Raw genomic sequence first — 21,564 nt, 5'->3', positions numbered from 1 at the left:
CAACACTGCCATGGGAGTGAAACTAGGCACTGAAAACAATGGAAATTCTTGCACCCCAAACAACCACCCTAACTGCAGCACACAGAAAAAGGGCACAGACCTGCACCCACCAGCACCCTACCATATACCAACAACACTACAAGTGTGACAACACACACAGTAACCAGCAGGGACCCCCTACACCCCCAAGCCACATTGCCTCCACCATTGTGGTGAACATCCCTGCAGAGGCAGGTACGCTAGCACCTGCAAGAACACTGCCCCCAGCCCAATAGTATGCACCCTGCCATGCTGCCACTGCTCTTGGCACATACAAACAAGAATGGACCCCACTGTCACCACACTACAAAACACCTTGGCTGACACCACTCATCGGAGTGTAGTGAACAGGGTTCAAGGAGCACCTCAGCCTCCATAGCACAGTGGATTCCTAACCTGGGGGAGCCAAAGGACAAAGTCAAGCCTGACACAGTTCCCTCAGAGTTATGGCATGCAGTCCAGGAGTTGGGAGCTGAGTGTTGGGACCCTAAAATATTTCAGAAATAAAGTCAGTCATCTGAATTGATGTTATACCACAATCACAACCTCAAGGTTATCAAATGAGATAAAAGGAATTAAAAGCCACCCAAATGTCAGCAACTTCAAAGATTGAAGGAATATAAGCACATGAAGATAAGAAAGAATCCGCACAAGAACTCTGACAACTCAAAAAGCCAGGGTGTCTTTGTTCCTCCAAACAATCACACAACCTCTCTAGCAAGGGTTCCGAACTGAGCTAGAATGGCTGAAGTGGCAGAAATAGAATTTCGATATGGATAGGAAGGAAGATCATTGATATGTAAGACTATGATGAAACCAAGGAAGCTAAGAATCACAATAAAACAACACAGGAGCTGACTGACAAAGTAGCCAGTACAGAAAAGAACATAACCTACCAGATAGAGCTGAAAAACACTACAAAATTTATTGTTTGTTATGTTCTAATGCAATCACAAGCATTAATATCTGAATAAGCCAAGCAGAAAAAAGAATCCCAGAGCTCAAACACTGACTTTCTGAAATAAGACAGTCAGACAAGAAAAGAGAGAAATGAATGAAAAGGAATGAATGAAGCCTTGGATAAATATGTTATTTTATAAAGAAATCAAATTAGTGATTCATTGGTGTTGCTGAAAGAGATGGGAAGAGTGTAACCAACTTGAAAATGTGTTCCGAGATATCATCCATGAGAACTTACCCAATCCAGCTAGAGAGGTAGACATTCAAATTCAGAAAATGTGGAGAACCCTAGCAAGATACTACAGAAGAACATCATCTGCAAGGCACATAATCATCAGATTCTTCAAAGTCAAATGAAAGAAAAAATGCTAAAGGCAGCTAGAGAGAAAGGTCAGGTCACCTATACAGGGAAGCCCATCAGACTAACAGCAGACCTCTCAGCAGAAACCATATAGTCCAGAAGAGATTGGGAGCCAATATACAACATTCTTAGAGAAAAGAAATATCAACCCAGAATTTCATAACTAGTCAAACTCAGTTTCATAAGTTAAAGAGAAAAAAGATCATTTTCAGACAAGCAAAGGCTGAGGGAATTTGTTATCAGTAGAGCTACATTACTAGAGGGAACAGTAAATATAGAAAGACAATTACCAGCAACTACAGAAACACACTTTAGTACACAACCAGTGACACTATAAAGCAACCATATAAACAAATTTTCAGAATAACCAGCTAACATCATGACACAATCAAATCCACATGTATCAATACTAACCTTGAATGCACATGGGATAAATGCCCCAATTAAAACCCAGAGTGGCAAGCTAGAAAAAGAACCAAGATCCATTCGTATGCTGTCTTCAAGAGACCAAACTCACATACAATGACCCACATAGGCTCAAAGTAAGGGGACGGAGAAAAATCTACCAAGCAAACAAACAAACAAACAAACAGAAAAAAGCAGGGGTTGCCATCTTAATTTCAGGAGACATTAAACCAACAAAAATCAAAAAAGATTAAAAACAGCCTTACATAATGGTAAAGGGATCAAATCAACAAGAAGACCTATCTTAAATATATGTGCACCCAACACAGGAAAACTCAGATTTATAAATCAAGTTCTTAGAGATCTTCAAAAAGGCTTAGACTCCCACATAATAATAGTGAGAGACTGAAACATCACATGGACAGTATTAGACACATCATAGAGACAGAAAATTAACAATGCTACTCACTACCAAAACTTAGCACTGGATCAAATTTACCTGCTAATAATCCATAACTGTCCACCTAAAAACAACAGAATATATATTCTTCTTATTGCCACATGGCACATAGTCTCAAATCCATCACATGATAGGATATAAAACTCTCCTCAGCAAATACAAAAGGACTGAAATCATAACAACCAGTTCCTCAAACCAGAGTGCAATGAAATTAGAAATCAAGACTAAGAAATTCACTCAAAAACATACAATTAATTAGAAATTCAGTAACATGTTTCTGAATGTCTTTTGGGTAAATAATCAAATTAAGGAAAAAATCAAGAAGTTATTAAGCTACAAAGCACCGGAATCTCTGGGCCACAGCTAAAACAGTGGTAAGAGGGAAATTTATAGCACTATAACACAGTGAAACCCCATCTCTGCTAAAAATATTGCAAGCTACACATCTTATAAAGGTCTAAGATCCAACATCTATAAGGAATTTGAACAAATTTATAAGAAAAATAAACAACCCCTTTGAAAAGTGGACAAAAGACAGGAACAGACACTTTCAAAAGGAGACATACATGTGGCCAAGAAGCATGTGAAAAAAAGTTCAATGTCACAGATCACTGGAGAAATGCAAATCAAAACCACAGTGAGATAGAGTCTCATACCAGTCAGATGGCTATTATTAAAAAGTCAAAAAAAAAAAATAAGAGGTACTAGAGAGGTTGTAGAGAAAATAAATGCTTATACACTGTTGGTGGAAGTGTAAATTTATTCAAACATTGTGGAATACATGGTAGTAATTACTCAAATAACTAAAATTGAAGAACTACCATTAAAACCAGCAATCCCATTACTTGGTATATACCCAAAGGAATATAAACCATTCTATCATAAAGATACATGAATGTGTTACATTCATTGCAGCACTATTCACAATAGCAAAGGCATGGAATCAAACTAAGTGCCCATCAGTGATAGACTAGATAAAGAAAAAGTGGTACATATGCACCATGAAATACTATGCAGCCATAAGAAGATATGAGACTGTGTCCTTTACAGGTACATGGATGGAGCTGGAGGCCATTATCCTTAGCAAACTAAGCAGAATCAAAAAACCAAATATGACATGTTTTCACTTAAAACAGCAAGTTAAATGATGAGAACACATGGACACATAAAGGGGAACTACAGACAATGGGACCTACCACAGGGTGATGGATATGGGGAAGTAAAGGATCAGATAAAATAACTGATGGGTACTAGAATTAATACCTAGGTGATGAAATCGCTGTATGATAAACCCCTGTGACACAAGTTTAACTATATAACAAACCTGCACATGTACCCCTGAACTTAAAATAAAAGTTTAAAACAAAATAGCAGGTGCTGAAGAGGATGTAAAGAAAAAAGTCTTATATGCCCTTGGTGGGAATGTATATTAGTACAGCCACCATGGAAAACAGTAAGAAGATTTCTCCAAAAAAAACTAAAAATGTAACTATCATTCAATCCAGCAATCCAACTGCTGTGTATCTCTCCAAAGGAAAAAGAAATCAGATTATGAAAAGGATGCCTAAACTTCCATGGTTATTGAAGCACTATTCACCATAGCAAAGATGTGTAACCCAAGCATCTATTAACAAATAAATGGATAAAGAAAATATTGTATGTACACACAATGAAATACTATTCCATTGTAATAAAAAGAATGAAATCCTGTCATTGGAAGCAAAATGGATTCAACTGGAGGTCATCATGATAAGTAAAATAAGTCAAGCAGAGAAAGACAAATATTGCATGTTTTCACTTATATGTGGGAGCTATAAAAGCTGATCGATAAAGGTAGAGAGTAGAATGATAGATACCAGAAGCAGCAAAGGGTGTTCAGGGGGTGGAGAATGAAAAAACACTGGTTAATGAGTACAAACATAGACATACATAAAAGGAGTAAGTTTTGTTTGTCAAAGATCAAATGGTTATAGATGTGTTATTTCTAAGGCCTCTGTTCTGTTTCATTGGTCTATATATCTGCTTTGGTACCAGTACCATGCTATTCTGGTTACTGTAACCTTGTAGTATAGTTTGAAGTCAGGTAGTGTGATGCCCCTAGCTTTGTTCTTTTTGCTTAGGATTGTCTTGGCTATGCAGGCTCTTTTTTTGTTCCATATGAAATTTAAAGTAGTTTTTTCCAATTGATGGGGATAGCATTTAATCTCTAAATTACTTTGAGCAGTATGACCATTTTCATGATATTGATTCTTCCTATCCATGAGCATGGAATGTTTTACCATTTGTTTGTGTCCTCTCTTATTTCCTTGAGCAGTGGTTTGTAGTTCTCCTTGAAGAGGTCCTTCACATCCCTTGTAAGTTGTATTTCTAGGTATTTCATTCTTTTTGTAGCAATTGTGAATGGGAGTTCACTCACAATTTGGTGCTCTGTTTGTCTGTTATTGGTGTATAGGAATGCTTGTGATTTTTGCACATTGATTTTGTAGGCAATACCATTCAGGACATAGGCATGGGCAAAGACTTCATGACTAAAACACCAAAAGCAAATGCAACAAAAATCAAAATTGACAAATGGGAATCTAATTAAACTAAAGAGCTTCTGCACAACAAAAGAAACTATCATCAGAGTGAACAGGCAATGTACAGAATGGGAGAAAATTTTTTCAATCTACCCATCTGACAAAGGGCTTATATCCAGAATCTACAAAGACCTTAAACAAATTTACAAGAAATAAACAAACCCATCAAAAAGTGGGTGAAGGATATGAACAGACACTTCTCAAAAGAAGACATTTATGCAGCCAACAATACCTGATGTAAATGACGAGCTGATGGGTGCTGACGAGTTGATGGGTGCAGCACACCAACATGGCACAAGTATACATATGTAACAAACCTGCACGTTATCCACATGTACCCTAGACTTAAAGTATAATAAAAAAAATAAAAAATAAAAAATAGAAAAAAAACATATGAAAAAAAGCTCATCATCACTGGTCATTAGAGAAATGCAAATCAAAACCACAGTGAGATACCATCTCAGGCCAGTTAGAATGGCGATCATTAAAAGGTCAGGAAAACAACAGATGCTGGAGAGGATGTGGGGAAATAGGAATGCTTTTACACTGTTGGTGGGAGGGAGTGTAAATTAGTTCAACCATTGTGGAAGACAATGTGGTGATTCCTCAAGGATCTAGAAATAGAAATACCATTTGATCCAGCAATACCATTACTGAGTATATACCCAAAGAATTATAAATCACTCTACTATAAAGACACATGCACACATATGTTTATTATAGCACTATTCAAAATAGCAAAGACTTAGAACCAATCCAAATGCCCATCAATGATAGACTGGATAAAGAAAACATGGCACATGTACACCATGGAATACTATGCAACCATAAAAAAGATGAGCTCACGTCTTTTGCAGGGAGATGGATGAAGGTGGAAACCATCATTCTCAGCAAACTAACGCAAGAACAGAAAACCAAACACCACATGTTCTCACTCATAAGTGGGAGCTGAACAATGAGAACCTGCGGACACAGGGAGGGGAACTTCACACACCGGGGCCTTTCGGGGAGTGAGGGGCTACAGGAGGCATAGCATTAAGAGAAATACCCACTGTAGATAATGGGTTGACAGGTTCAGCAAATGACCATGGCACATGTATACCTATGTGACAAACCTACACATTCTGCACGTGTACCCCAGAACTTAAAGTGTAATAAAACACTTTTTAAAAGGAGTTTTAAATGTTTCCAATAAAGAGAGAAATGATAAATGCTCAAGGTGATGAATGCCCTAAATTTCCTAATATCCTGACTTTATCACTACACATTTGATCCATGTAACAAAATATCACACGTACCCCAAAATGTGTATAGGTATTAAGAATCAATAAAAAATAGCAGAGAGAGTCTTCTTATTTTCCATATTAGTTACAACCAAGCCACTCTATTGCTGGAACAAATATGGTAGTGGTTGTCATGGGGAGTGATGATGATGATGATCATGATGATGATGATCACAATGCTGGAAAAAATGATGATATGTTGCTGTGAATAAACCTCTATCAAATGGCAGCCAATTATGTATTAGGTATTGTGCCAATAAAATTTCAGATAGTAATTCAATTTTATGCCTTAGACACATTCGTTAAGTAAATGTTATTTTGCTCACTTTGCAGTAAAGAGATTGACATTCAGAGAAGTTGAATAATATGTTCCTCAAATCAACCAAACACTAATTAAGGAAAATAAAACAGGTTTAAAATTGTACAGAAATAATCTTTGATATGTCCCAAATTGTGAGATCCTGCTTGTGGATGAAAGAAAGGTGGAAATATACCCAAAAGATTATAAAATATTGCTAATAAAGCAGATTTGAAAAGAAACAAAAGATCCATTCACGAATATTATGCATAGATACTTTATTCAGAGAGTGAAAGGAAAGTGACAGCTGCACGGGTGGTAGAAGCTCATGCCCAGGGGACAGACAGGCACAGAACACATCAACAGAATTCTCTGATGGTTCCCAGGGAGAGAGCTGCTCTTTCTTCTGAAGCTCTGGGAGCTGGCACAGCCCAGGGCTTCCTTTGTTCAGTCTCCACCTGGACAGTGGCAGTATGGCAGCCTCAAAAAGGAAATCTTTTGCTATCAAGGATCATCACAGGCAGATAAAAGCTCCCTGTGTATCCCTTGATGGGTTTGATGAGAAGATGCAGGTGAAGCTGTGGAACGAGGTGAGTCAATTATCCTTATCCTTTCATGGTCCTGATGAATCCTGAAGCTGTTACTTGCTCTTGGGTGGACACTTTGGCTGGCAGGGTGGGGAAGGTGGCACAGGAGGACATTTCTGCTGGCACTGCTGAGGTGGGCAGGGCTCTGGACACTTTGGTGGTGGGCAGGGCTCAGGGCACTTCGGGGGTGGACATGGCTCTGGGCACTTTGGCGTGGGGCACACAGGAGGTGGCTGGCAGGGCTGCTTGCACTGCTGCTGTTGGTAAGACATCCTGCTGGAGTCTCAGAATCTGAAAGAAATGATATGACAGTGTTCATGGGAATGGACTCCTCCAGAGAGAGAAGCCAAAGCTTGTGTAATACCATGGCATATTATTTCTCCTATCTCCAAGAAATTATTTAAACTCTTAATTCCCTTTTCAAGACTCCCTGGTTTCTCACTTCCACTTCAGCGAATTACTTCATTGTCCCTGGGAATTCCTGTGTTTTCTCATATAATTTTTCCAAAGAAAATACCTCTGTAGTAAACAACCAAGCATGTTATTTCTATGAAAATAACATCTTCAAGAAAGGCAGTCACAAGTTCAGATACCCAGGGCTACCTCACAAGCTATTCCTATCATCGTTATCTGTTGTAAAATGCCAGTGGGTTGACATGGGCACAGAGAAAAGGGCTGTTTGGGAAGAATTGCATGCTCTCACACCTGCCACGACATAAACCTTTGAAAAGGACACCAGAAAAGCAAAGAAAAAAGAAAAATACTTTGTTATTTTATTCTTGTTCAAATCAAAGCTTTCCCCTTAACTAACTTCTCTGTCCATATGAACCCCTAGCTGTGTACCAAAAGAAAGCTAAAATAGCATATCATTGTGCTCTAATCGTACATTTCCATCCACTAAATAGTATCAAATCAACATTCATAGGATTGAATCAACCAAACTTGCTGTACTCAGATTAAATTCAACATTTCAGGGCACAAAGAACAGAGGAACTCAAGGAAGCAGACTCACCAGGTTCTCCAAGGCAGATCGGTGCTCAGGTACCAGGAGTTCAGGAGCAGTGCAGCAGAAAACCTCTTTATAGGGCCTGCTGCACCACCCAACAGGAAATGGAACTGCCAAAAACTACGCTGATCCAGTATTGTCTTAAGCCAAATGCAAATGTATCCATAACTGGCCTGACAGTGATTATCAAACTAGGAAATATCCTGTTCTGGGATCTCCCCACTGGGTTAAGTGCTCTTGACTCACAGAAGCCCTGCCTTAGATCTCAGTTTCAGTGACCTATGGCAAAGAAGGAATTGGGGAATTCTCTAACTGGTGGTCAAGGGCTCTCTTTTTTGACTGGGGGCAATGATCCTTTCCTGTCTTACACCTTCCCTAAATCATAAAACTTCCTGCCTTGATCCACTTTAGCTGAATGCCATATTGTGGTACATGAACCCATCTCTACCTCTACTTTCCTTATACAATTTGCCAATGTGCTAGAAGGAAGGGGAGACCTAACAAAGACCTGAATTCTAGCCCCAGAATTTTTTTTTTTTTTTTTTTTTTTTTTTTTTTTGCTAAGTTGTGTGACCACAGCCAGGTCACCTCTCCTCCCTGGGATTATAAGCAGGGGAGAATCACACTTACCTCTGGAGTTGGAAGCTGACCGCATTGTGCCATCTGCTGACCCTGTTCAAGCCAGAAACTTTCTCCTCCACTTCTATCTTTCTCTCTCATAGGACCCTGGATTTTACGATTTTCCTTTCCCCTTTGAATCTATCTTCTCCATCCAATTTGTACTGGCAATTGTCACCCAGGACAGATTCCAGGGTGAGAGCACATTTGCTACTTGCCGCCATCAAGGATGTGTACTATTGTCGTTTTATTTATAAAAATGTATTCTTAGCCACCACATTAAGGAAATGGAGAGACGTGAAACAAAATTACAAGCATTCATGGTATTGAACCATGCCTATGTGATTCCCTGTAACCATCCTATAGAGAACAAGCTGCACAGACTCACATTATCATATGTAAATAATTAGAAGTAGGTTTGCAGAGTGGAGATGGTCAGAGCACTTAAAGTCTGAAATCTGGGGGAAAATACAAACTAAGTATAATCTAAAATGTATTCTTCCTGTCTGTTTCCAAACAGGTTTTAGGAGTTTCTCGGTGTTTTTTAATTTGTTTTCATGTTCTTTCTTTGTCTTTTCCATAAGCCCCCTAGTCCCATGACCTGCTAGATTATCAAGTCACACCCCAATGTACACCTCTCATCTATCCATTTTGTTACATATTGTTCACTCAACATATATATTGTCAACACACATAGTGACTCCTCTTTCATATCTTTCATAAACTCTTCCTGCAATCAGTGAGGCTTACTAAACACGGTATGTTGAATATTTAAGGTGATGTTGCTAGAGCTTCCTTAGACCAATAATCAGGAAGCTTTGCAAGAATGTGGTTTATAATTGGAGAAGAAGAAAGGAAAATGAGGAAGAGGAAAGACTCAAAATCACTGGAGCAGTCACCAGCTATGCTCCAGGAAGGGCAGAAGTGCTGAATCAACCAAGCATCACATCCCTCAGTTATGCAGGTTAGGTTCCCAGAACTGCCATTGCTCCTGTCAGTAAGGAAGGGCTTTGAGGCAAGATCACTACTGGCCAGGACAGTACAGAAATAAAAACATCACGTCAGTGTCAACACCTTAAAGTGAGGTGTTTACAAATGGTGTTCTCACCAAATGATCCCTACAAACTATTACACATGCCAAGCACATCAGACGACAAAGTAAACAGCCTTTATTCAATAGGTCACCTACTACTCCCCAACAGCCTCACATCACATCTAAAACACAAATCCTTAGAGAAGTGTCTGATTTCTAACATGCAAAATTGGAGAATTTGCTGCCAAATGAGATCATTGTGTGAGATAATACAGTTTGGGTCACTCCCTGAGACTCCCCTTCTGAGGACACCCCACTCAAACAGGCTGCTTATCACAGCAGTGCAGGCACCAGAGTGCCAGCAGCCCTAGTGCTTCCAGCATCTCAGACAGGGTCACTTTACAAGTTGAGATGGAGAACTTGAAACTCAGAGTTCCTCACAGACCAGCTACATGAGGAATGGCCACAACATGAAGAGGGGCAGCTAGCGGTCACAGCTTCCCCTAGTTAGAACATCCAGGCCCTGAGACATCCAGGCCCTGCAGAATTCTTAAGATCATTGGGAAGGATGTTTTAGAAGACTATTTAATATTATTTAAAACATTCAAATTATAGTAAAAACATATATAAAGCATGACAACATTTTAACATTTATTTATGAAAAGATAAGAAATACCTAAAACATTTTATTAAATGTGATTCTGTTTGGTTGCTGTAATTACAGATGATTTTTATTTTCTTATTTTCCTTTTCAAAATATTCTCCAAATGTTACCTATTATTTTGTAAAGACTCTTAAAATTCTTCTTTGAAAAGCTGACAAGAAACAAGTCTGTCCATAGCTCAATTAGTGAGATAATGATCTTCTTCCTTTTAAGCATCTCTGGTCAAACACTAAAGGTGGGGCCGGATGTGAGTAGGAGTTGTTTTATTATTATACCCCAATATTTAATTACCTCCCTATTATAATCTTTCTTGAAGAAAAATCCTAATAATAATCACCCTTTCTCCTACCAGTGACATAAACACAGGGAAGCCACAAGCACCCAATAGCCATACGTGTCTATGAAACAGTTCACCAAAATTGAGAGATCATACTAGGGTAAAAACATCAGGAATGAGTTTGTCTACTATCCAAGAGCCAGAAAGATAGAAATCGTAAAATTGGTCTGATTATGATGAAATTGGAAGAAACTGATGGTTACTAAGACAGGTGGTAAGGATAATAGAACATAGTGATAATAATAGTACATAGTGATAATAATAATAGCTACCATTAAATTAGGTACCTTAGGACTTAGTACTTTATGTGCTTAGACTTATGACTACAGATAGTACTCATAATAGTAATGTAATACATTGTTAATCAAGGAAATAGAGCCAGAACATCAAGTCTGATATGTGTTTGATGGTGAGTAAATTATTTGCTTTATCTTTAAGATCTTTTACATCATATTTCTTTTAGGTCAGTGCCCGAAGATTTTAGGGGGAAGCAAATGAAACTACTTTATTTGAATGAGGTGTGGTGAAATAATAAGATGGGCTAACCTTGATACTTACTCTTTTGTGGTGAAAATGAGAGTTAATCAAAGAAGAAATATAGAATAAAGTACAGAAACAAGATAATTTAATTGTTCCTAGTTATTTGGACTAAGATTGTCTTCTGACTACTGTTAAGTACAAAAATAAAAAACTAAATATGATAAATGCAATATGTTAACTGTGTTAGTTTACAGAAAATTGATATTTGTAAATATTTAGCATTCTGTATAAAAATATATAATGTAATCTCTAATCTAGTTTACTATTACTATGATTAGCTGTTCAGGACAATAAAAAATTCTCTCACTTAAATAACATGTTTCTTCTGGTGGCAGATTACCTAAATTTCAGTTTAAGTCCTTATAAGGAACTGAATCATTCATTAGCATTAACCTTCCCAAAGCCAAAAGGGCCTGTAAATTCTAGTTTTATTTTCTGTAAATGTTAGATCAGACTAGTTAAAAGAATAATTTCAAGAGCTATCAGAAATACAGGATGATCTTATATGCTTTGTGTTAGGGAGATTTAAAACATAGGCTAAGAAACAGAATAAATCTGACACTTCTCCTCTTAAGAATCTTTTAAGACAGTGAATGTGCATGGATTTAAAGTTTCCTCCCTTCACACACAAAAATAAATAAATAAAGGAAAGCAAGTAAACCTGGACAAAACTGTGAAAAACTCTGGAGCGGAAAAGCAGTTTAAACTCTAACATAGAAGAGGGCTGACAGCATTGTACCATAAGTCAAAGAGAAGTTAAATAAAATATAAACAGAAAAATCAAAGCTGACTCATGATCTCACAGAGCTAAACATAATTTTACCATAGGATCCACCATCACGACTCCTAGAAATTCATGTAACAGATTTCAAAATATGCCCATAAAAAATAACCTATATTCAAATGTTTATAGTAGTTTCATTCATAATTTCCAAGAATTACAATCCACCAAAATGTCCTTCAGTAGATGAATAAATAAATTGTAGTATATCACATCCACAGAGTGGAATACTGTACAGTAACAAAATGGAATGACCTATCAAGACTCACAAAGACAAAGTTGAAATTTAAATGCAAATTGGTAAGTAACAGAAGTCAGTCTTAAAGGCTACATACTTTAAGGTTTCACATATGTGACTGCTGTAAAAGATAAATTTACACATCCAAAGAGTTCAACAAACCCTTAGTAAAACAAATTCAAAGAGAACTACATGGAGGCACATTATAATCAACCTATCAAAGACAGAATCTTTAAAGCAACAAGAGATAAGTGAATCTTCATATATAAGTGATCCTTAATACGACTGTTGATCAATTTATCATCAGTTGCCTTGGAGATCAGGAGGCAGTGGGATGATATAATAAGACTGCTGAAAGGAAAAATTGGTAACCTAGAATTTCGCTTCTGGCAAAATTGTACTTAAAAATGAGGGCAAAATTATAACATTCCCTGATAATCAAAACCTGAGGCTGTTCATTGCTCCTAGATTTCCCATGTAAGAAATGATAGAGCCGGGCGCGGTGGCTCACGCCTGGAATCCCAGCACTTTGGGAGGCGGAGGTGGGCAGATCACAAGGTCAGGAGATCGAGACCATCCTGGCTAACACGGTGAAACCCCGTCTCTACCAAAAAATGCAAAAAACTAGCCGGGCGCGGTGGTGGGCGCCTGTAATCCCAGCTACTCCGGAGGCTGAGGCAGGAGAATGGGGTAAACCCGGGAGGTGGAGCTTGCAGTGAGCTGAGATCCGACTACTGCACTCCAGCCTGGGCCACAGAGCGAGACTCCGCCTCAAAAAAAGAAAAGAAAAGAAAAGAAACCTATAAACATAAATCAATAGCATAAAGGAAAAAGCATATAATTATTTCAATAGATGAAGAGAAAGAATTTGATAAAATTCAGTATCTTTTCATGATACAAACACCCAACAAACTAAGCACAGAAGAAACATACTTCAGTGTAATAAAGTCCATGTGTGGGAAACACACAGTCAACATCATTCTAAATGAGGAAAACCTGAAAACCTTTCCTCTAAGAACTGAAACAAGACAAGGATGCCCACGTTCATCACTCCTATTCAATAAGGTACTAGAAGTTCTAGTCAGAGCAATCAGACAAGAGAGAACCATCCAAATTGGAAAAGAAGAGGTCAGATTGTTACTCTTTGCAGATGACATGATCTTGTATCTGGAAAAGCATAAAGACACCACCAAAAAACTCTTAGATTTTATAAATAAATTCAGTAGTTACAAGATACAACATCAAAATAAAAATCAGTAGCATTTCTATGCACCAATAATGCATTGGCTAAGGAAGAAATGATAAAGGCAATCCCATTTAGAACACCTACAAAAGAAAAAATAGAATACCTAGCAATAAATTCAACTAAGGAGATGAAAACTTTTTAGAAAGAAAACTACAAAACACTGATGAAAAATAAAAGAACATGAAAACAAATTGAAAGATATTCCATACTCATGAATCAGAAGAATTACTATTGTCAAAATGACCATACTGCCCAAAGCAATCTACAGATTCAATGAATCCGTATCAAAATACCAGTGTCATTCTTCACAGAAATAGGAAAAAACAATTCTAAAATTCATTTGGAACCAAAAAAACACCCTGAATAGCCAAAGCAATCCTGAGCAAAAAGAGCAAAGCTGGAGGCATCACACTACCTGACTTCAAAATATGTCACAAGGATACAGTCAACAAAATAACATGCTATTATATAAAAGCAGATACATAAACCAATGGAAAATAATAAAGAACCCAAATATAAACCCCCATATTTACAACCAACTGAATTTGACAAAGATGCCAAGAATATACATTGGAGAAAGGACAAGTTTCTCAATAAACTGTTCAGAAAAAAATGGAATTCATATGCAGAAGAATGAAATATGGGCTTATATCTCTCATCATATACAAAAGCCAACTGAATATGGATTAAAGACTTAAATGTAAGACCTGAAACTATAAAACTACTAGAAGAACACACAGGAAACGTACTCTATGATGTTAGGGTACTCAAGGAGTTTTCGGGTAAGACTTTAAAAGCAGAGGTAGGCCGGGCGCGGTGGCTCAAGCCTGTAATCCCAGCACTTTGGGAGGCCGAGATGGGCGGATCACAAGGTCAGGAGATCGAGACCATCCTGGCTAACATGGTGAAACCCCGTCTCTACTAAAAATACAAAAAAACTAGCCGGGCGAGGTGGCGGGCGCCTGTAGTCCCACCTACTCGGGAGGCTGAGGCAGGAGAATGGCGTAAACCCGGGAAGCGGAGCTTGCAGTGAGCTGAGATCCAGCCACTGCACTCCAGCCTGGGCGACAGAGCGAGACTCTGTCTCAAAAATAAATAAATAAATAAATAAAAATAAAAGCAGAGGTAATCATAGCAATTTCACAAAAAAAATACCAAAAATAGAACTACCATTCAATTCAGCAATGTAACTACTGTGTGTCTATACAAAGGAAAATAAATCAGTGTAGCAAAGGGATGCCTGAACTCCCATGGTTATTTCAGCACTATTCACAATAGCAAAGATGTGTAATCAGCCTAAGTGTCCATCAACCTAAGTATCCATCAACGAATGAATGGAAAAAGAAAATATAGTATATACCTACAATGAAATACTACTTGGTTGTAAAAAAAAGAATGAAATCATGTTGTTTGCAACAACATCGATGAAACTGGAGGTCATTATCTTAAGTGAAATAAGTCAAGCACAGAAAGGCAAACATCACATGTTCTCACTCATATGTGGAGGCTAGAAAAGTCAGTATCATGAAGATAGATATCATGAAGAATAGAATGATAGATACCTGAGGCAGGGAAGGGTGTTTGTGGGGGATGGGGTGATGTTGGTTAATGGGTACAAACAAAAAGATAGAAGGAATAATTTTTAATATTTGATAGCAGAGTAGGGTGACTACAGTTTACAACAATGTATTCTATATTTCACAAGAGCTAGGAGAGAAAAATTAAAATGTTCCTAACAAAGAAAAAAGATAAATACCCCAGGTGATGGATAATCTAAATTTCCTGATATCCTGACATGATCATTACATATTCTATCCGTGTAACGAGATATCATATGTACCCCGTAATTGTGTACAAGTCTTACAAATTCATAAAAAATAACAATAGAGACTCTTCTTATTTCCTGTATTAGTTATATCCAAGCTAGCTACTCTTTTGCTGGAGCAACTATGGTAGTGGTTGTAGTGGTGTAGTGATGCTGGTGATGATGATAGTGATGATGATGAAGACAATGATGATATATTCCTGCTAATAAACCTCAATTAAATGACTGCTAATTATGTGTCAGGAATTGTGCCAACCAAATTTCAGATAGTAATTCAATTTTATGCCTTAGACTAGTTTGTTATGTAAACGTTATTTTGCTCACTTTGCAGTAAAGAGACTGACATTTGGAGAAGTTGAATCATATGTTCCTCGAATCAATCAAATGCTAATTAAGGAAAATAACACGGGTTTAAAATAATACAGAAATAATTTCTAGTATGACCCAAATTTCCTACAATATTCATGAATGGTCCTGGGGACCAAAGAAAGATAGAAGTAAATCCAAATGATCATACGATATTGTTAATAAAGTAGGTTTAAAAAGAAACGAAATATCCACTCACAAAAATATATACATAGCTACTTTATTCAGGGAGTGAAAGGAAAGTGACAAATGCACAGGTGGTAGAAGCTCATGCCCAGGAGACAGACAGACACAGAAAACATCAACAGAATTCTTCGATGGCACCCAAGGAGAAGCTCTGAAAGGCCGGTACAGCTGAGGACTTCCTATCTAAGTCTCCACCTGGATAGTGGCAGTATGGCAGCATCATAAAGGGAAGCTTTTGCTGTCAGGGAACATCACGGGGAGATCACTGGCTAAGGGGAAAGAAGCTCCCGTGTATCTCTGAATGACTTTGATGAGAAGATGCAGGTGAAGTTGTGGAACGAGGTGAGCTAATTATCCTCATCCATTCATGGTCCTGATGAACCCTGAAACTGTTACTTGCTCTTGGGTGGATACTTTGGCTGGCAGGGTGGGGAAGGTGTCACAGGAGGATATTTCTGCTGGCACTGCTGAGGTGGGCAGGGCTCTGGACACTTTGGTGGTGGGCAGGGTTCAGGGCACTTTGGGGGTGGACATGGCTCTGGGCACTTTGGCGTGGGGCACACAGGAGGTGGCTGGCAGGGCTGCTTGCACTGCTGCTGTTGATAAGACATCCTGCTGGAGTCTCAGAATCTGAAAGAAATGATACGACAGTGTTCACAGGAAGGGCCTCTCACAAAGAAAAGCCAACGTTTATGTAATACTATGGGATATTATTTCTCCAATCTCCAAAAAATTATTTAAATTCCTCATTCCCTTTTCATGACTCTGGTTTATCCTTTCCACTTTAGCAAATTGCTTTATCAACCCTGGGAAATCCTCTGTTTTCTCATGCAATTTTTCCAAAGAAAATATCTCTCTTATAAAGAATCAAACATGAAAATAACCACTTCAAGAAAGGCAGTCACAAGTTCAGACACCCTGGGCAATCTCAGAAGCTATTCCTATCATCATTATCTGTTGTAAAGTCCCAGTGGGCTGATGGCCACAGAGCAAAGGGCCATTTGGGAAGAACTGCAGGCTCTGACACCTGTTAAAACACAAATGTTTGAAAAGGACACCAGAAAGATATCAAAAAAAGGAAAAACACTTTGCTTTTACCGCTTCTTCAAATCAAAGCCTTCCTGTTAACTTCTCTGTTCATATGAATACCAAACTGCTTACAAAAAAAAGCTAAAACAGTGTATCATTATGATTTAATCCTCAGGTTCCACCCACTAAGTAGTGTCGAAACTGTAATCAGAGGTTTGGATCAACCATGCTTTCTGTCTTCAGATTAAATTCAACATTTGAGGGCAAAAAGAACAGAGGAACTCAAGTAAGCAGACTCACCGGGTTCTCCAAAGCAGATCAGTGCTCAAGTACCAGGAGTTTAGGAGTTATATGGCAGAGAACCTCTTTATAGGGACTGCTGCCCCACCCAGGGGGAAGTAGAACTGCCTAAAATGGGCTGGATCAAGTAATGTCCCATCCAAAATGCAAATGTATCCATAACTGGCATAACAGGGAATCTCAAAAAAGGAAATATCCTGTTCTGAGATCTCCCGCTGAATTAAGTGCTCATGACTCATGGAGGCCCTGCCTTAGCTCTCAGTTTCAGTGACTTATGGCAGAGAGAAAATTGGCAGATTCTCTAACTGGTGGTCCAAGGCTGTCTTTCTTGATTGGGGGAAAGGATTCCTTTCTATCTTACCCCTTCCCTGAATTATAAAGCATCCTGCTCTGATCCACTTTAGCTGATTTCTATATTGTTGTACATGAACTCAACTCTACCTCTACTCCCTTAGTATAATTTGCCAATTTGCTAGAAGTAATGAGAAACTGAACATAGTTCTATCATTGCCAAGTCCTGTGATCACAGGTAGGTCACTTCTCCTCCCTGGGTTTGAGCTTTTCTCTATTCACAGGAGAGCATACTTGGCTCTGGGTTAGAGACTGTCCACATTGTGCTATTTGTAGACCCTTCTTCAAGTCTGAAATTTTTTCCTCCATCTCTTTTTTTTTTTTTTCCTATATAATCCTGGGTTTGACTTATATTCTTTGCACTTTTAGAGCTGTCTTTTCCACCCAATTCATAGAGGCATTTCTCTGCTAGGACAGATTCCACAGTGGAATCCAGTCCCCTCAGCACTTTTCCTCCTTGCTGCCCTCAAATATGTGTACTATACACCTTTTAAGGAATTAAAAACTGTGCTCTTAATCGCCACATTAAAGAAATGGAGAGAAGTGAACAAAAACCACATGGAATCACCTAAAACCTATTTATTGAACCGTGCCTATGTGGTTCCCCACAGCAGAGAACAAGATGCATAGACTCACCATCACATGTAAATTCTGGAGATGGGGAATGCACACAAGGCTCTTCCCACTGCTGCTTCTACTTTTATATTCCCCACTGCTCCATAAATCAGTTCCAGCACTGGGGAGGGTTAAGACCTTCTCCCATGGCCTGGATTGCCAGGTTATCTAGTGGTGTATATCCTGGAGGCAGTCCTTCCACGCTAACACTCTTAAAAACTCAAAGGATTATAAATCATGCTGCTATAAAGACACATGCACACGTATGTCTATTGCGGCACTATTCACAATAGCAAAGACTTGGAATCAACCCAAATGTCCATCAGTGACAGACTGGATTAAGAAAATGTGGCACATATACACCATGGAATACTCTGCAGCCATAAAAAAGGATGAGTTTGTGTCCTTTGTAGGGACATGGATGCAGCTGGAAACCATCATTCTTAGCAAACTATCACAAGAACAGAAAACCAAACACCGCATATTCTCACTCATAGGTGGGAACTGAACAATGAGATCACTTGGACTCGGGAAGGGGAACATCACACACCGGGGCCTATCATGGGGAGGGGGAGGGGGGAGGGGGGAGGGAGGAGGGATTGCATTGGGAGTTATACCTGATGTAAATGACGAGTTGATGGGTGCTGACCAGTTGATGGGTGCAGCACACCAACATGGCACAAGTATACATATGTAACAAACCTGCACGTTATGCACATGTACCCTAGAACTTAAAGTATAATAATAATTAAAAAAATAAAATTTAAAAGAAAAAAAAAAAAAAACCTCTGTTTTCTGCCTGGCTCACAGTGTAGGTTGCAGCCTGCAGCTTTTTCAAAGGATGTGTGGTTTTTTTGTTTCGTTTGTTTGTTTGTTTGTTTCAGTTTTCCTGTTAAGTTCCTGCATTGCTTCTTGGGAAAAAGTTCACAGTGTGGATCTCTACACACTATTTTGTCTTTCCAAGTGAGAGAGGCATGCTAACAATGTCTCCAATCCACCATATTGGAAAAATAAAAATAAACTTCACTCGGAATTTTAAGGCCTTTATCCATTGACTCCTAGCAGCCTGTATTGCTGATACAGTGTTTGATGCTAAGGATTACTCAGAAGAGGAATTTCTTTATAAATCTGGAGGTGGACTTGAAGATGCAATTAAAGAGGATCTTTTAAATTCAGGGCACAAAGGAGCCAAAAGTCCTCCTGATTGGGTATGAGAGTTGATGAGGAAAAGAAGAGAAACAGTAGAATGATGAGGGAAAGCCCAATGTGGTTTTTTTTTTCTCTTAGCTGCACAAATTGTGGAAGATGGCTGAGTCCTGTATCTGCTTTGAGACAATATTTCTCCCACACATTCTTTATTAGGGAATTACATAAGGATATTCTTCAATGAGCAGTGGCATAAGCTCAAGAAACAGAAAGGCGGAGAAATGGTGGGTTTAATCCAGGAAATTACTTTAAGAAGGGAAGAGAGAGGACAAGGGGTGTACAGAAGACCTGGAGAGCTGTCAGCACAGACTGGAAAAAAACAAACAGAAACCTCCAGAAATGACCATCTGAAAAGGAAGAAGGAGAACAGACTCTAAATCATCCTTTAAATTTTCGAACAACCCAACAAGAAAATAAAGGCCATTGAAGCTTTAAAATATAGAAGCGGAAGAAGCTAATAAATATAGCTCCTGCAGTAAATTCTTATAAAACTGCGTTGTCAAATACAACCATCCAAGAGATATAATCTACTAAACATCCCATAGGTGGAGAGCTATGGTAAGATAAATAGTAGTTAGCAATGTATCATTTTAAATAATGAAATAAGCATAATCGTATGTAGGAACTGAGGTCATAAAACAGAGCATCAATATTTATAAACCCTAACAATGTGAAAATTTCTATATTACTAGCAAAAATGTTGAAGTGAAAATGGGTTGAGAAGATACAAATTTACTCAACATTTATATTGGTAATTCTGTAATACTATTTGATATTGAAATGTGGAGATAAGAAAATAATGACTCCAAATGCTTCGCATTTTAAGATCGGCTTATTCACAATGTTGCAGAAATCTGAGCACTGGAGAAAATTTTTCCTGACATTTGACAATTCTTCTTTTCTTTTTTTTCTTAATTTATTTATGATTATTATTATACTTTAAGTTCTAGGGTACATATGCATAACATGCAGGTTTGTTACATATGTATACTTGTGCCATGTTGGTGTGCTTCCCCATCAACTCGTCAGCACCCATCAACTCGTCATTTACATCAGGTATAACTCCCAATGCAATCCCTCCCCCCTCCCCCCTCCCCCCTCCCCATGATAGGCCCCGGTGTGTGATGTTCCCCTTCCCGAGTCCAAGTGATCTCATTGTTCAGTTCCCACCTATGAGTGAGAATATGCGGTGTTTGGTTTTCTGTTCTTGTGATAGTTTGCTAAGAATGATGGTTTCCAGCTGCATCCATGTCCCTACAAAGGACACAAACTCATCCTTTTTTATGGCTGCAGAGTATTCCATGGTGTATATGTGCCACATTTTCTTAATCCAGTCTGTCACTGATGGACATTTGGGTTGATTCCAAGTATTTGCTATTGTGAATAGTGCTGCAATAAACATACGTGTGCATGTGACTTTATAGCAGCATGATTTGAAATCCTTTGGGTATATACCCAGTAATGGGATGGCTGGGTCATATGGTACATCTAGTTCTAGATCCTTGAGGAATCGCCATACTGTTTTCCATAATGGTTGAACTAGTTTACAATCCCACCAACAGTGTAAAAGTGTTCCTATTTATCCACATCCTCTCCAACGCCTGTTGTTTCCTGACTTTTTAATGATTGTCATTCTAACTGGTGTGAGATGGTATCTCATTGTGGTTTTGACTTGCATTTCTCTGATGGCCAGTGATGATGAGCATTTTTTCATGTGTCTGTTGGCTGTATGAATGTCTTCTTTTGAGAAATGTCTGTTCATATCCTTTGCCCACTTTTTGATGGGGTTGTTTGTTTTTTTCTTGTAAATTTGTTTGAGTTCTTTGTAGGTTCTGGATATTAGCCCTTTGTCAGATGAGTAGATTGCAAAAATTTTCTCCCATTCTGTAGGTTGCCTGTTCACTCTGATGGTAGTTTCTTTTGCTGTGCAGAAGCTCTTTAGTTTAATTAGATCCCATTTGTCAATTGTGGCTTTTGCTGCCATTGCTTTTGGTGTTTTAGACATGAAGTCTTTGCCCATGCCTATGTCCTGAATGGTACTACCTAGGTTTTCTTCTAGGGTTGTTATGGCATTAGGTCTAACATTTAAGTCTCTAATCCATCTTGAATTAATTTTCGTATAAGGAGTAAGGAAAGGATCCAGTTTCAGCTTTCTACTTATGGCTAGCCAATTTTCCCAGCACCATTTATTCAATAGGGAATCCTTTCCCCATTTCTTGTTTCTCTCAGGTTTGTCAAAGATCACATGGCT

At 38.4% G+C, this 21,564-nt stretch overlaps 2 protein-coding genes across 2 annotated transcripts; both read right to left on the bottom strand.

The window, feature by feature from the left end:
* Positions 1 to 6,687: 6,687 nt before the first annotated feature.
* LOC105497917 (small proline-rich protein 2E) lies at positions 6,688 to 8,401 on the bottom strand. Its single transcript, XM_011769451.3, has 2 exons — positions 7,985 to 8,401; positions 6,688 to 7,263 (listed from the first exon to the last, which is right to left on the bottom strand). Exon 2 carries the CDS (start codon positions 7,242 to 7,244, stop codon positions 7,026 to 7,028), a length of 219 nt encoding a protein of 72 aa, XP_011767753.1. The 5' UTR covers positions 7,245 to 7,263; positions 7,985 to 8,401; the 3' UTR covers positions 6,688 to 7,025.
* Positions 8,402 to 15,857: 7,456 nt separating this feature from the next.
* LOC105497923 (small proline-rich protein 2B) lies at positions 15,858 to 16,509 on the bottom strand. Its single transcript, XM_024797989.2, has one exon. The coding sequence runs from the start codon at positions 16,421 to 16,423 to the stop codon at positions 16,205 to 16,207; it is 219 nt and encodes a 72-aa protein (XP_024653757.1). The 5' UTR covers positions 16,424 to 16,509; the 3' UTR covers positions 15,858 to 16,204.
* Between the last annotated feature and the right edge of the window lie 5,055 nt (positions 16,510 to 21,564).

The sequence above is a fragment of the Macaca nemestrina genome, chromosome 1 (genome assembly GCF_043159975.1).
Source record: "Macaca nemestrina isolate mMacNem1 chromosome 1, mMacNem.hap1, whole genome shotgun sequence".
NCBI lineage: Eukaryota > Metazoa > Chordata > Mammalia > Primates > Cercopithecidae > Macaca > Macaca nemestrina.
This window is presented reverse-complemented; position numbering and strand designations above follow the sequence as displayed.